The sequence below is a fragment of the Peromyscus californicus genome, unplaced genomic scaffold (genome assembly GCF_007827085.1).
Source record: "Peromyscus californicus insignis strain IS unplaced genomic scaffold, ASM782708v3 Scaffold_14__1_contigs__length_90479793_seg_2, whole genome shotgun sequence".
NCBI lineage: Eukaryota > Metazoa > Chordata > Mammalia > Rodentia > Cricetidae > Peromyscus > Peromyscus californicus.
Window position 1 is genome coordinate 48132560 of NW_026294436.1, and position 17234 is coordinate 48149793.

The 17234-nt window shown below is 39.0% G+C and overlaps 1 protein-coding gene across 11 annotated transcripts in view; it reads right to left on the minus strand.

Moving 5' to 3' along the window:
- The window catches only part of Prrc2c (proline rich coiled-coil 2C), a 78513-nt gene that overhangs the window by 29836 nt on the left and 31443 nt on the right, over positions 1–17234 (minus strand). For all 11 annotated transcript variants that reach the window (XM_052737406.1, XM_052737401.1, XM_052737398.1 and 8 more), the window contains exons 7-17: positions 16031–16113; positions 15392–15525; positions 15225–15312; positions 14092–14236; positions 13219–13263; positions 9546–10122; positions 8593–8762; positions 7945–8212; positions 6792–6999; positions 3172–5424; positions 690–898 (exon numbers count right to left, since the gene is read on the minus strand). In XM_052737406.1, the coding sequence (XP_052593366.1) occupies positions 690–898; positions 3172–5424; positions 6792–6999; positions 7945–8212; positions 8593–8762; positions 9546–10122; positions 13219–13263; positions 14092–14236; positions 15225–15312; positions 15392–15525; positions 16031–16113 (4180 nt within the window). The remainder of the gene's footprint in view (positions 1–689; positions 899–3171; positions 5425–6791; positions 7000–7944; positions 8213–8592; positions 8763–9545; positions 10123–13218; positions 13264–14091; positions 14237–15224; positions 15313–15391; positions 15526–16030; positions 16114–17234) is intronic.

A 17234-nucleotide genomic window follows, 5' to 3' on the forward strand; every position in this document is an offset into this window, starting at 1 on the left:
CCACTTCAGCTATTCACTCATCCACCTCACATCACCACAAAAGGGGTAAAGAAAGCACAAGGTATTTGGAAAGAGGAGAGAGGCAACATTCTCCTAATAGGCTGGGGGTATGCCACCATGGAAAGTCCCTAATTGCATACCCCCATGTTCTGTTATGATTGGTTGAAGCTGAAGGATTGCCCTCTTTGGGTTTTTCCCTTTAAAACGCTTGCTCTCCCGTCTTGGGGACATGTTTCAGATTCTATACCAGCCACTTCCCTGATATATCAGCCTTTTTCAATAAATTTTGTTTGCTCGAACCCAGCCTTCCTGGTGGATTCTTCCTGGATTTTTAGACCCTAACAACTCAGTTGACCATTTATTTATTTATTTTCTTTTTAAAAAGAAAGGTTCAGAACTGCTTCAGTTCTAATTCAAAATCTTCACTTAATGTTTTCCTGTGCTTTCTCATGCCTATTTTGCAATTTTACTGGTTTGATCAATTTTAACCCACACCAATTCCATGAAGAACAGTGAAACCTTCCTGGAGTATCATTAACAAAAACTGTACTCAATGTTCATAAAGTTTAAGCCAAGTTAGAATTTCATAGTCAGCTCTATGTCTAACATAAAGGTCTAATGCTTTTTTTCCTTATGTTTTCATAGTATCTGCTTAAATTTACCAAGAAATAAAGGAATCTGTAACATACTTGCATAATTGTTGAGATCAAACTGTGAGAGAGCATCTACTTTCTCTTTGGTCTTTTTAGGACCTGGTTTGGGGTCCTCTCTCTTTTTTCCAGTAGCATCCTTGGAATTCTTTTGTCCAGCACCATTAGGTGCTCCTTCTTGGTGGTGTGCAGCATTACCATTGACAGGGTCAACACCAGCTGTGCCTGAGGACTGGTCATCAAATGGCCTATAGAAAATAATGAGATGATTTTCACATACTCCAACAACAGAAAAATGTTCTTCCTGGCATGTGGGAGCCCGTTTTTGGGTTCCTCGTGGCTTTACTCAGCAGGTCCGCATAGAGGATGATCAGGACCACGGGCCTGAGTGCAGTTGTCTGAGATGGGTCTGCACTTGGCTGTGCTAGGGGAGGAGGTCATTTGTCCCACCCCTTGGAGTCTCTATAAATACCCTGGGGCAGAGACAGTCAAGGCCCGTTGGAAAAGGTTCCAGGCCCTCTTGAGGCTATCCTTTATTTTCTATCTGTTTATCTCCACAATATTCTCCACAATAAATCCTTCTATCTAATATTTCCTGCTGCTCACACTCAAGAAAATTCTGGGGAACTGTGGGGTTGGTGGTTAAATGCCCCACACTGGCAGTTTGTAAAGTCATACCTAAGACACACCAGCACTGAAGAAGGCCCAGTCTGTCTCAGCAGCCTCTGAAGGCATAACCTCACTAAAACTGAGGATCTCAATACAGTAGAGGTCTTTGAAGTTCTCCCCAATAATTAAATTCTAGAATTCTAAACCCCAGGAGGTTATTGTGTCCATTTGCCCAATATTTTATAAATGAGCTACAACATGGATATAGGAAAAAAAATCTGTCTATCTGTGATTAGATCCACTCCTAAAGTGGGCACTATATGAAAACAGGATTTTAAAATAGCACTCTAAATGCTATACTATTTGGCATATGTATATATGTATGTGTGTATATATATATATACACACACACACATACACCCCCCCCCGAGTTTTAGATACTGATGTAAACATATTAAAAACACCTTTAGCAGGAAAATTCACTTCATAAGCCAAATACATTCCTAGTTTTTGTTCCCTAACGTAACAATTCTCGGGTTTATTTTAATAAGTTCCAAGATAAAAACATAATATAAAAAAGGGCTTACTGATTAATTTTCTTATCAGTCCATACAATTTCTCAAGATAAAGGATTACTAAATGCCTGACATGACTCCCAACACTTGAAGAATTACTTATTTCTTCCAAATGGGCCCTTCAAAACTCTAGTTGCAACTACAACCATCCACTGGTATTTCTGTAAGTTTAAAGCTGTTGCTATCTACACAGCTCAAAAGTCAGATCAAAATTTTAAGTATTATTATGTGAAATTCGACCACCAAGGTGTTTGTTTTTCCTGTATTTATGTCTGTCCATGTGTGCACTGCCCAAGGAGACCAGAAGAGGGAGTTGGAGGACCCCCCAGAAAGGGGTTGTTAGCTACCACATGGGTGCTGAGGTCCTCTGGAAGAGCTGTCACAGTTCTGAACCACTAAGCAATCTCCATCCCCATACAAACTTGGGAAAGTTTGCCTAAGGAATGCTTACTGTGTAGTACATGCTACAATATCCCATACTCTGGTTTTTCTTCATATCCTTAATACTGAAACCAATATTAACATTTAACCAACATTTTCATATTTAAAAGGGCAACCTTAGCATAGTTTTAAAAAAATTTTTCTTTTTTTCTTTTTTCTTTTTTTTTAAAAGAAGCAGAGTCTAATCTCCCAGGTTTTCTAGTCAAGGATGACCTTGAACTTGTGATTCCCTATCTCTACCTTTCCAAATGCTGAGATGACAGGTATGTACCATCACGCCTGGTTTTATGTAGTTCTAGGTAAACACTTCCACCAACTAAGCTACTATATTCCCAGTCCTGAAAACTCTAAAAATAAACAAATATCCAATGCCATGGGACTCATGCTGGCCACCCAAGCCAGGGTGGATAGGCAGGAATTTGCTTTCTGGGTCTCTCCAGTTGCATTATTTATTATAAAGTTTGTAACTCCAGAAGGGAGTATATGTTGACAACTCAATAAGGACTTTTGAGCAAACAGCACAGAGTGCCAGGATACATGTCTGTAACATATTCAAGTCTTAGAACACCCCTTGAGAAATGAGAAGAGGAGAGCTCCTCATTAGTGTCAGGAGCAATTAACAAATGAAGAAACTGCATGTTTCTTTCTCGCTGTACCAGTACTTCCAAAGCTACAGACACATTCCCAAGACAACTGTTTTAGAAGACGTGACTCAGCACGTGAGGATCCGCACACATAAGTCCTGCCGCTCAAGTACCACTACACCTGAAGAACAGAAAACAGCACTCGGGGAGGACAATGTCTTGTTCCTCTACCTAATTAGCCCCTTGTGCAACTTCCAACTACTTTTACCTTTTTTAAAGGCACAAGTTTTAATTATTAAACACAGTACTCACCCTCTCTTTCCACTTTTTGATGGTGGGCCGTTTCTTCTTTCATTCCTAGGACCTGAGAAATTCCTTCCTGATTTGGGTGGGCCATTGTTGCCACGACGATTCTGTCGATCAACTCCAGGTCTCTGACTAGAAAAACTTCTCTTTGCTATTTCTCTTTTTGGAGGCAAAACATTCTCGCCAGCCTTTACAACTGCTTGTGAACTCACATCGGCATTTTTTTTTTCATCCCTCTCACGTCTCTCATTGAAATCACTACTTTCAGAAGCAGTTTCCCATTCCTCATTTGCCTGATCTGAAGAGTTCTGATTAGACAAATCTGGGGTCTTATTTCCAGATATGTCCCCAGGGGGATTAACTGGCTCTTGAACAACATTACTAACTGTGCCATTTGTGGGTACCAACACCTCACTTGGTTTTGAAGCAGCCTCTCTCTCTCTTAGCCGTCTAAATCGAGGAGGCTTATCTTGCCTTGGTGGTCGAGTTGGACGTTGCCTTCGTGGCCTCTCTCTAGCTGGGTCGAATTTTCGCTCAAATTTTGGAGGTCGTCTATCTGCGGGTACAGGCATAAACTGCTCATGTCTTCTTGGTGGCTCTCCATCTTCAGGTTTTGGAGCTTCTGCTTGCCTTGGGTTCCACTGATTGTCCCGATAAGCAGGCCTTCTTAAGGTGGCAGGGCGTGATGGTCGGCCTCCGGGGTCCCTTCCACCTCGTCTGAATGTTCCTCCTCTACCTCTCCTTGTAGGCTCTCCTTTAGGAAGGAAACCTGGTTTAGATTTATCCTCATCTCTTATATAAGGTTTTTCTAATGGCCTATTGTCTATTCGGACATGATTTTCAGGCTTAAAAGACTGGGGCTTGATAGGTTTTTTGTTTTCAGGCCGTTCCTCTCTTTTAGGAAATTTGCCTTTGCTTAAACTATCCTTGTCACTCGCACTTTCATGAACTTCACTGTCTGTGTCAGTCTCGGAACCCCTCTGTCGCCGTCTTTTGGGAACAACCTCAAAATCGGAACTCTCACTTCGTGTTTCACTTTCTTCTCGTTGTCTGAGAGGTCCTGAAGGGCCATGCTCTGTTCTTGGCTTACTGTCTCTATACTGAGGATAATCACGAGTGTGCCCTCTACCACCTCTGCCACGACCCCCATAAGAGCCTCTGTAGCTTCGACCTCTGGAGTAATACTCTCCTCTGCCTCTGCCTCTGTAGCCTTGGTCTGGAAACCAATCTCTCTCTCTAGCCTCTTTCCAGTAGGTCCTAGGAGTTGGTAAAGGGGAGTCTTTTTTAACTGGTGCTCTAGAATCCGGCCGAGGTCGTTCTGCCCCAACGACGTCTTTGTGGATGACTTTCTCAGGCTGCTTTTCTTCTTTGACTGTTGGTGCTACAACATTTTGTTGGTTTCCAGTTTTAACAGGAGGCTCTACCTGGACACTAGCCACAGGTTCCAAAGGCTTCTCACTCTCTTGAGATGGCTTCTGAGCCAAAGCGGAAGGTTCTGTTGATGGTAGTTTCTCTGATTCTGGCTGAACTGGTGGTGGAGCCAGTGACGGTGCCTGAACTGGTGTTGGAGGTGGTAGAGGAAGAGGAAGCTCTTTCTTTTCTGGTTTTTCTGTTTTAACAACTTTTTCAGTGACCTTTTCAACCTTCTCACCTTCTTTCTCCTTCCTCTGCTCCCGCTCCTCTTTCATATCTCTAAGCACAGGTTTTTTAATGGGACCGGACCTTCTTACAGGCCTGTCATTACCATCCTCTCTTCTGTTGGAGCTTGGTCTTGGACCCCAACGAGTTTCTGACTTAGATTTGTATATTTTCTCTGGTTTAGGTCCTTCAGAAGACCGCAGAAAGCCATCTTTTCTTGGCTTCTCCTCTGGCTTTTCTACAGTTTCTTTAGAATCAATACACCTGCTGCTAACTTTAGGAAGGCTGACAGAGGGCTCGTTTCTTTGCTCCTCTGCTTTTGGAGCATGGTTAGATCCATGAGAAACACTTCTTTTCCGGGCAGGCTGACTTTCGAGTGCTGAAATTCGCTCTTCTGGAGGAGTAGGTAAGCTCTTTTGATCAATCACATCAAAACAAGCAGACTGATTATTTGTATCAGCATGGTGAGGTCTTACATCTTCCACTGATCTGCTTAAAAACTTTTGTCCTTCTGTTTCAGCTGAGTCTCTAGCAGCATCTGTTTTTGAATGAGTCTCCAGATGACTATGTTCTATAGAATAAGCAGCAGGAATTTGCTCATGGTCCAAAGCAGTTTCAGGCCTGTGATGATGAGAATTCAAAGGTATAGCCAACAAAACAATCTTTCCCATGTGTACATATATCCCACCCCACAACATTATTCCCATAATTTTCCAATTTTAAATTATAAAGAATAAAATACAAAACAATGAACTCTAACTATAAAGAGTATTGTTATTCTCAAATAAAAAGCTTAGCAAAGAGAACACAGCATGTCTATAAAATTGAGTGAATGAAGCAAATATGACACACAGTATTACTCAGGGACAAGTAAGAAAAAATACTGGTAAACACTGTAACACAGATAAAAGTCTGAGCTAGTGGCAAAGACACCAACTGCTCTGTTCCACTTACAGGGTACATGTAAAGTAATCAAACTCATTCAAGTAGAATATAGAATGAGGTTTAGTAGAGGGCTCAAGGTAGTCTGAAATGTGGAGATGCTGTTCTAAAAATGGGGTCAAGTTTTAGTCATGCAATATGAAGCTCTATAGCTCTGCTATAAAATGCTGTAATTGCATACAGTAATACTGCCTTGTACACTTATATAATGGGTGTTACAACCTCAACAAACCAAAAAAAATGTTTAGACCATGTAGATGTGAACTTCTGATGCACTAAGACAAATAATTTCCTAACTAATATACAAAAGCAAGCCTATTCTAGTTAACTATGAATAATTATACAACATAATCATTAAACTATATCCTATAAAAGAAACCCCAACCCTCTGGTTGTAGAATATTAGAGTTCACCACCAACTGCCCCACTATAAACTATCATTTCTCTTTACCTGTAGTCTTAATTTCTCTAAGGACTGAAAATGTCTATCATTTCTCACTAATACAGGAATTTTATCAGCCACATGCCAGACTATATAAGAAGGCAAACTTTTTTTTAATATATGATGTACTATAAAGAGTTGTTTTAAAACATCTACTAAGTTTAAGCATCTAATTCAGTGCAAAAAACTAATTTACAACTAGTTTGGCCTCATTGATTGTCCAAAGACAAAATGAAGCACATTAATAGGTCATTAGATCCATGCGCAGCCCTAAATGAGAATTATCTTTAAAAAAATATATATAATGAATGTGTGTGTGTATGTGTGTGTATGTATGAGCACACACACACGAACAGTGACAGAGATGGGAAGAGCTTGTATCATGGTACATCTGTGGAAATCAGAAGACAAATTTTAGGAGTTGGTTCTCTACTTCCACTATATGGGTTCTAAGCATCAAACACTGGTCATCAAGCTTAATGGCAAGTACCTTTGTCCCTGAACAAGATTGCTGGCCCCCAAAAGGATCTTCTGAGATACTATAAAGTTGCTTTCTTAAGCACAATATTCTAATAATCCTTTAATGAGTTAAATAATTTATTACCTTGCATCCCCAGGTTCTTCAGTTGACTTGGGAGTAGCTGCCTGCTGAGGCTCAGCATGATAGGGATCTGACCCCCACATCACTCGAGGTTCAGAAAGGGAAATTCCGTGATCTCTTGCAGACCGAGCTATATGCTCAAATGACTCAGAACTATTTGGTGACCCTTCCATCTGGTCTCTTCTGATTAATGGCTTAGGAGGAATCATTCCTGTAAGAAAAGTTCATACACATAAAAGAGAATTATATAAAGTGAGAGAGAAACAAAACCATGATAAAAACATACAGACCGATTGCTGTTTAAAATTTAGTAAGAACAAAACCAAGGGGGAAAAACACAATAGGAGTCTACTCTACTTTAAAAGAAAAAACTATGTATGTTAAAAACAATTAACAGAAAAACAGAGATCAGAATTATACCAACAAGGCAAGTTTTGGGAGAAAATTACTTCCTACAGCAACTTCATTCATCCCAGTTGTTCAATATCCTATTAATTAAAATATGTAACTCAAACATTCAAATACTGTAGATTTAGTATCAAGGTGAGATTTAAAAACAAACAAACATACATACATAAACCCTTTAAGATAGCCCTGACTCTACTATTTTGAGGCACAAGCCTTTTGGGTCCTGAGATTAAAGGTATCTGCCACCATGTTTTGAATCAGATACAATTTGTGATCAGCTTTTTAATCACTCCTAAAAGGTCCATAGTATCATTTTGATGATAGATTAGCTCGCTTTATTTTAAGTAGATCTCAAAAGAGCTAACTTAACTTTTGGATAACTTATAAAGAAATTCAAGAGTTGATGATAAATGATGGAGGAACTCAAAAGGAAGGGATACATATGTAGATAAAACTCAAATGCTGAAATATTTGGCAGAGTGAGAATACTAATAACAGTTTTCCGCAAGAATAATTTTCATCTCCAAAATTTACAATACGTCTATAAAAGGGACAGAACTAGCAGTTTGTTCTTGTTAAGAGAGCTGGCACCACTGCCTGAACTAAAAGCTCTAACTTTCGGATAAAGACCTAGAGGTCCTTGGTCCTAACAAATTCCTAACAGAGGGAATTGTGACAAAAAGGGGTGACAGACAAAAACCCCTTAAATACTGCAAGGAAGCCATGTCACACTGTCACTATAACATACCAGGATGAATGGGTGGAATATCCATAGTAGGCCTCCCCGACATTATTCGAGGATCCATATAGGACTGCATCATGAGCCACCTTGGATCAAAACCCATAGAAGCCAAATGCTGAGGGTGGGGTTGCATTGGCTGATAAAGAGGTCTGTGTGGTGGAGGAGGGACCGAACCATTAGATGGCTGTGAAGGAACAGTCTGTGGAAGTACACCTTGCTGCTGCTGCTGCTGCTGCTGCTGTTGCTGCTGCCACTGCTGCTGTTTCATCTGTTCCTGGAAAAGCAAAAATCACACGTTTAAATTTCTAGTTGTGATCAAATAAATTATATTTGAAAACAATGGTGTTTTGTAATATTTAAAGACAAAGACAATTAGCACAGAGTTGGCAATAGATTAAATAAGTTACAGTACTTTCTTATAATGGACATAAGCAACTCATCATGTCCTAGAAGAGGAGGTATACATGAATAAAAAAGGCATTACAGAGAAAGTCAAAGTAAAACCAATTCCCACAAGTGTATTGAAAAGAAAAAAAATTAAGGCAAGTTTCTATGCTTTATATGGTTTAGGTTTTATGTTAAATTATCAGAAAACTGAACAATAAATCTTTTCAATCACACAAAAGTGGTGAAGCATTCTGGTTTTCCTATTACCTGCTGCCGCTGAAATCGTGGTGGCAATGATTTCTGAAACTGTTTGAAATAGCCCGATAATCCAGCAGGTCGGGGCTGAGAGCCAGACTCAGGTTCTGCTTCCTGCACCACTTGCGGGGTCTCCTTCTCACTGCGATTGCTGTCCTGTCTAGTGAAAACTGCTTCCTCTTCTGCTCAAAGAAATAGTCAGAGATATCCTATCAAATACATGCTGTTGTGAGAAAATGAAGCATAATATACTTTAAAGAGGAAAAAGCATTTCTCCCCTAAACCTTCATTTTGTATCCACTATTAGATTATCAAAACAGATTCTCAGAAAGCTAGACTCTAAAGAGATCACAGATCCAAATCCTTCACTACACAAAAATATATTTACTTCACAGTAAACACTCAGGTCCTAATGTTTCCCATTTATTTCAATAAATATTAATGTGATACTCAATATTTACATGTTAAGAGCTACATGAACACCAAGTGACCTATATATATTAAAAAAGAGCAGAGTCAAGTGTGGTAGTGCACACCTTTAATCCTAGCACTCAGGACATATAGGCCCATGGATTTCTGAGTTTGAGGTCAGCCGGGTCTACATAGGAATTTTCAGGCCAACTAAAGCCACATGGTGAGACCCTGTCACATCAAAAACCAATGTACCCTGTCCCAAATACTGGACTAATGGATAGTGTATCACAAAAACTAGTGCAACTGAACAAACACGAAGACCTCAGAGTGGATCACTAGCTATGCTGAAACAAATTTATTCACAAGGGGGTGACTAGTATTCACACTAAACCTCAGACATAATTTTTTTTTTATCCCAAGGAAAACCAGTTCCATATATTCTAGAGAATGCTATGTCACACATACATGCAAAGACCTGCTTCCAATCTCCACCACTCCCCAATAAAGTAGAATCAGTGAATTAAATATAACATGTAGGCCGAGCATCATACCTTTATTACAGTTGGTTTCACTTTCTTGTTTTTCTGTCACAGGCTCTAAAATGGGCTCTTGGGGTTCGACTTTCTCTTCTTTCTCCTTTTCCTTCAACTCACCCTCTTTCTCCTCTTCTTTCATCCTTTGCAGTTCCTGCTCCTTTTCCCTCTGTTGTTCTAGCTCTTTCTCTTGCTGTCTTTCCTTCTCCATTTCTTTCTGTCTTTCCTGCTCTTTCTCAAGCTCCCGCTCCCTCTCTCGTTCCTGTTCCTTCTCTTTTTCAAGTTCTCTCTCCCGCTCCCTCTCCCTCTCCTTCTCCCTCTCCCTTTCTCGGAGTTCCTCTGGAGATGGTTGCTTTTCTATGATACCCAGCTTCTCGTCCAGCTGTTTCAATTTCTCTGCACACGCTGCCTTCCGCTGTTCCTCCATTCTTCGCTCTTCCTCCTCGCGCCGTTTGCGAGCACGCTCCACTGCTGCAGAGACTTCAGACTGTTGTTTTCGTCTTTGCTTCCAGATTTCATCATTATCAGGTACTGGAGGCTTTGAAGGAAAAGGGCCTTGTCTTCCAGGTACTTGTCGATCTGGAGGTGGGGGATGCTGAAAGGGCAAGATATCAAAGATGAGAATTCAATTTTTGAAATAATTTGTTTTATATCTATTTGTGTATGCATGTGTGTATATGTGGAGATCAGAGAACAACCTGTGGGAATCAGCTCTCTTATTATTGCATTATATGGGTTCCCCAGAGTAAACTCAGGTTGTCAAGCTTGACAGCAAGCACCCTTAATCCACTGAGTCATCTCATTAACCTGACAACTTTGTGACCAATGTTGGATGCCATAAACATGGAGAAGTGGGAAAAAGGGTCCATTAAGAGAGAGAAAAAAAAAGAAAATAATTGCCCTGTCAAAGCATATACATTAAAATGAAAAGAAATAGGGCCAGCAAGATAGCCACGGAGGATCAAGGCACCTACTACCAACTCCGACAACCTGAGTTTAATCCCAGGTCCCACACTGTAGGAGAGAACTGACTTCCCAAACTCTGAGTTCTGCATGTGCATACAACTTAGGAAATTAAAAATAAAACAAAAAGAAATAACATGTAAAGTCTAAGTCTAGACAACCCACCAAATTAGGAGAGAAAAATTAGGTCATCAAATACTGAGTGAGCAAATACCCATTCATTGTGCTAGGTAAGCATTACTGCTCAGTTTATGCTAAGATAAAAAGCACAAGGATTTTCAAAATATCAACTTAGAAATAACATAAATTTAAGTGTATGCTTTTATAGCGGCTTGCAGACAAAACTGCCTAACAGGGGAAATGCCTCAAGGTGGAAGAAGGGCCCAAATATGTAAAATGGCAGCACATGGGCACCAAGAATATGAACGAGGAAGGACTAGAATAAAAGATTCAGAGAAAGAGATGGAGGAGATGGCTGCCAAAGAAATAGCCCTAAGTAAATTCTCAAAACTCAGTCTGGTAAGAGAAATTGACAACTGAATCCAGAACACAATGGAGAGTTGAGAGGAGCATGTGAGTGATACTTTTCATTGATGGTTTTAAATGATGGCTAAAGCTTAAACAACATTGCTGGAAACCCTGCAAAGATAAGAATGAGGAAAAGCACATGAAGGGCTAGAATATAAACAATAAAACTCAAGATTTTCAACACACAGAAATGGAAAGTTACCAGTATAAGAAAGACTGAAATTAGCCAGGCGGATCTCTGTGAGTTCGAGGCCAGCCTGGGCTACCAAGTGAGTTCCAGGAAAAGGTGCAAAGCTACACAGAGAAACCCTGTCTCGAAAAAACCAAAAAAAAAAAAAACCAAGAAAGACTGAAATTCACTTATAGCCCAGTCAGGAGTCCAAAAAAAGAAAAAAAGGAAAAATAATGGCCTGGTGGAAACAAACAACAGCTAAGAAGTGAACATGCACCAACAGTGCTGTCTTATCAAACCATCAATCTCTTTTCACGGCTTCACCTACAGCTCAGAGCCAATCTAAAAAAGGAGAAATAATTTCACAAAAGGATATGATATACATAGGAAACTTATTTTCCACCACTCTTCTGCTCTTATCCATGACTTCCAAATACCTTAACCATAACACTTTTTCCTGTCCTACAATTTCACTGAAGCAGAAAAAGTTGTATCTTTGGTCTATTTTCTTTGGTGCACTGTAATTAGTTTGGTGGTTAGTCTGTGGTAGGTTACACCACTCACTGCTGTTTAGTGTTCCTCTACCAGTACAGGAAACTATGACCCATGTGTATCCTGGGTTGCTCTTAGTATTCTACCTAACTACATATAAGAGTTATAAACACACTAGTCTGTGTGTTTTCATTCTTCTTGACTAAAAAGCTTGCAGTGACACTCTCAAGTCATGTTTCCTTAACAAGAAACTGTCAAGCTGCCTTCCTACACTGTTCACAAGGTTTACAGACTTCAAAGCACTGTTCAAGTGTGTAAGCTATCCTATATCCTCGTTATTATGGCAATAATGAATGCACAGGAAATACATCAGCGTTGTTTAAATTTGCATTACAATAGTTATTAAAGGTACTGACTACCTTTCCACGTGCTTACTGACCATTCATGTATTTTCTTTGTGAGTGTGTGGTTTGATGTACACGAATGCATTCATTACTTATGAGCAAAGCATATGTGCAGAGGTCAAAGAACAGATGTCATCTTTGCCCTGTACCTTATTTAAAATAGGTGGCCAGGTGGTGGTGGCGCACACCTTTAATCCCAGCACTCGGGAGGCAGAGGCAGGTGGATCTCTTGTGAGTTCGAGGCTAGCCTGGTCTAAACAGTGAGGCCCAGGAAAGATGCAAAGCTACACAGAGAAACCTTGTCTCGAACCCCCCCCCAAAAAAATAAACAAACAAATAAATAAAATAAGTGTCATTGTTGGTCATCACTGTGTACACCACAAACATCTATGAATTCTCCTGGATGTGTGTATTCTGGCGATTTGAATTCACATCCTCATGCTTGTATAGCAAGCACTTTAGTCACTGGGCTATGTCCCAGACCCCACACTCACAACATCTTCCATTGTGAGGCTGAAACCATTTTGCTGAGCTATTTGCCTTATTATTATAAAGTGTTTTTTTTCTAAACATAATTTAGTACAAGTTATTTGTTAAATTAATATTTGGAAATGTATTTGAAGAGGGAATAAGCATGTATGTGTGTGAATACACATTTATTCGTGGCAGTGGTGGTGACTAATGACTCATGCACCTAAGTTTAAATAACTCATTAAAAGAATGTTGCTATGATGGAGAACAAAGAAATGGAGTAGATGTGGCAAGACGAAGAGGTGGTATGTAGACAGCTTGTTTTTCTTAAATGCCAAGAAGTAACACTGTAGTAAGTGACAGGACTGACTTCAGGGAACAAGTAAATGGCTGGACAAGCAAGGACAGCAGGAAGGAAGACTACTAGTGTGGAAGTGGCAGCTATAAGCCGAGTGCTTCTCATTCTTTAATGAGATGCACATTGTGCCTGTTAGAGACGAATGATGAAAAGAACTAGAAGAAAAACATGCCAAAGCCACCGAGCGAACAATATACAACTGTTTCATCAAAGTTATAAACATACAGCACCGTTTCATCAAAAGAAAACTATAAATAAAACCAAACACAGCATACCATACACCAACACTTATCTAAAATCTACCTGTTGTGCAAGCAACTTGGGAGGTGGTGGCAAGTGTCCACGTTCCTGTAATGAAGAACAAAAGATTGGGGCAGGGGAGATTAAAAAAAATTATCTCAAATACTTATGATGCACTATACTCATTTTCTTAATGAGAACACAAGATTGTTCAAAGTCAACCCATCAGCCTTGTCCTCATTTTAGGAAAAGCGTTATCAGTCACTGTAAAAGTACTCTTTACAGAACCATTCTCCACACTGCCATTTCAGTTAAGGTAAGAAACCAACCCACTATGCAAATGGTGAAAATCTCCTTTTCCTTTCAAACACTGCCTGCCTGCTTGCTCCTTTTAGCTTAGTGATGGGTATGTTCTTCCATCTGTTTTGTAGAAATTCAAATATATGCCGCCTACACAATGATTCTTAATTAAAAATCACAATGAATTTCTTGAATATACCCCCTTTCAGTTTGCAATGTAGCTATTGCTACACCAACTCAATTCATAGATGAGATCAAAATACACCTCTATTCTGACCTGAGTTGATTAACAAGACAAAAGTGAAGTCTCATTTTTGGCTTAATAATTTTAGCTACTATATCAATAATTCCAATTAACAGGCAATAAAATCAGCAAAGGTTCAGGCTTATTTAAAGGAAAGACACAGTCCCAGTCAAGTACTGTGACATAGGTCTGACAGTTCAGGACCCATGAGGGCGAAGCCCAAGCCACAGGGCAAGACCTTGTTTCAAATAAGCAGTTACACAAAACTACCACCACCATCCCACTCCTGCCTGCAAACCATAGAACCTTTCCCAAGTCCCTCCAATTTTGAACGTAAGATTAATTCATGTGAAGTATTGTTAATGACAAGGATGTGCACGGCCCCAACGAACCTGATTAAATGGAGGTCCCTTTCCATAAGGACTTTTTGCTACTGGAGGCTGAGCAGGTATCTGAGAAGATAATTTAGTGCCAGATGCTTCATCTATTTCTTTTCGGTTTTCTGTGTTTTCAGGTGTTTTTGAACTTTGATCCTCACTGAAGAATCAAAATGCAGAGGATATCAAAAAAGCTAAATAGAATTACATAACAAGCAAATGACTTCTCTCGGTGTAGAAATGTTTTATGTATGATTTCAGGGGAAGAAAGTGTATAAGGCAATGAATGATAGGTTTGTGACTTAGTGATATTAATTCATTCAATAATACACACTATGTTTCTGTAGTGGCTTGAGGACTAGTTAGTTCACATTATCAAAGGTTAACTAGCATAGCAGTATGGCAGCTGCTCAAACTAGATAGATACTCATCTGTGATGCAAATCACTCTTAACATACCATTTTTTCTTTTTCTGTCCACTCAAAAAATATCACCTGAATATAAATAAGTGATATTGGACTATATTCTAATTTATTCTGGTTCAGTAAGGAAAATAAATCAAATTAGTATATCACAGACATCTCACAGATGATTGATCATGAAACTATAGCATATTACAATGCCATGGCTGACAAAATTACCAACAGGGCATGGAAAAGCCTAATATTATATTATACATTCATTAACCCTGATTTACAGAGTGAGATCCAGGACAGGCACCAAAACTACACAGAGAAACCTTGTCTCGAAAAACCAAACCAAACAAAACCAAAAACAAACAAAAAACCCTAACCATTTTAAAGGTATAGGGGGGAAAAAAATCAAGACCTTGAAGCAACTAAGTAGGCTAAGAAATTGTCTCCAGTTCTGCTAGTAAAATGGTCCCAGATACTCATCTGCAGTTAGACACCAAGTATACAAACAGCCTTTTGAAAAATGTACCTTCTGAAGAAATATAAACTCTTAATTCCTTGATTAGCTGTACTGTATTAATTAGGCTTACTAATCACTCCCCTACCTCACTAATATTTCAGGAGAAAAAGGAAGAAATTATATATATATATATAAAATATCTATGAAGCATCTTTGCGGAACAATATTCTATCAACAAAAATCACCCTGTCAACAGCAACACTGTCCCAAGTTACCTGCTGTTCTCTTTAGGACTACCGCTTCCTTGCTCATCGTCATCACTGAAATTCAGCTGTTCTGTATAATCTACTTCCATCTGAGCACCTGTTAAACGAATGAAACTTTAGATGGGCCTTATAAAACACCAATCAGTTTAAAATGCTTAATGAATTTTGCTTCTTACCTGCCCATCCTTCATCAGCTTCAGCATCTAGGTTATCAAATTTATCGAGCTCCTTCAGTTCTGATGCACTAAGGATGGATGGGCGTTCAGGCTCAGAAGCCCACGAAGGAGGAGGACCTCTTCCTCGAAGGCCTCTAATGATTGGGAGGGCAGAGAAAAAATGCACCAGTTTTAATTATATTGAATTGAGAGTATTAAAATGCTGGAATTTAGTTTCATTTCAATTCAACATTAATGTTTGCTATAGCAAGATATACACTGGCCATGATATGACTACAAAAATCACTATTATATAATTAGTAGCTTACAAAGTTCAAAAACTTATTTTATTTAAAAATGCATAATTAATAATATTATTTAAGAGGATACTAAAAATTTTACATTAAGCAGAGGAAAAGAATGGGGTGACCAACATGACAAGAAAAGGGGAGAAATAATTATCACTGGTTTTAGGCATGATTTCCTGTTTTCAGAATTTGTGTCAATTAGATTTTTCAAATACTGAACTATTTTAGTTTTTTTCTTAAAAGTAGCTAATTACTAGCAAATGTCCTTTTGAGAATAGAAAAATGAATACCCAATGTTCAAAAAAATCTTAATATGCACATATCTCTTGTAGGCTTTTTTAAATAGTCTTACTTGTTTGTTTCAGATAAAGAAGGTGGGAACCTCATGGGGCCATGTAGAGGAGGATATGCCATCCTTGGGTACTGCTGAAACATCTGTGAAGAAAACAAGAAATTTAGTAACTTATGATATACAAATCAGATTGAGTGGCTCTTAAAATGTAATGAAGTATGAATGATTAAGGCAAATGATATGAATAATTAACTTTGCTAATATAGACATCACTCATCCTCAATAACAAACCACCTCAGTAACGAACCATTTATAGGAACAAGGATTCCAGAAAGTCTTTTTTGTTTTCAAGGCAGAAGCCTCACTATGTAGCTGTGGCTGACCTGGAATTTGCTACAAAACAGCTGTTTGCAAATTCAGAGATCAGCCTACCTTAAAGACATGTGCCCTCGCACCCCTCCAGCAAACTGTACCACAAAAGTATTAACTAGGGCATATGAAGAACCTCTGTATCTCATTAATATAATTATAGCTTATGTAATGACACAAAAAATGTAAAAGCCACAAATTTGTAATACACAAACCCCAGGAAGCCTTATCCAAGTAGGAATTTTTTGTGTAAGATAAGTGGAAAGATTCACTAAAAAAGAAGAGCTCACTTCAGATTACAGAAAAGTAAAAGTCCATACCAAAATTAGGGCAAGAGATGGGTAAAGGAGTACCCTGAAAGACATTCAGCATGGCACAGAAAACAGGTTCTCAGCCAAGTTACTACACAGATGACATAAACTAAGACCTGATAAAAAGTCAAGGTGATTTTTGTGGGATCTCAGCTTTGAAAAGGAAAGCTTAAAAAGGGGGGGCTGTGGGGCAGGTTTGAAAACACTAACAACTAAAGGATTCATCCTATGATCTGGAAGGGGAAAACCTCAAGAAGTACTTACTCTTTTACCGACACACAAGGCAATCATGTAAATAATATCAATGGTGTATCTCAAATACTCTATGTGTATTCTGAACCAGATTAGCTTTTGCTAAAAAAATGTCTTGACACAAAACAAAAATCTTTTTCCATAAGGAAAAAAGGGTTGTTTGTATGACCAAGCTTTTAAAGAAGGCATTTCTACTAAGTAGGGCTGAAATGAGGTCAAATTAAACAACAGACGAAGTTCAACTATGAACTTTGGAGGAAAATGGGGTGGGGAAGGGGGGGGGTGCACCTGTCTGCATCACATACCTATATTGAAAGGAGTAAAAATAGGCA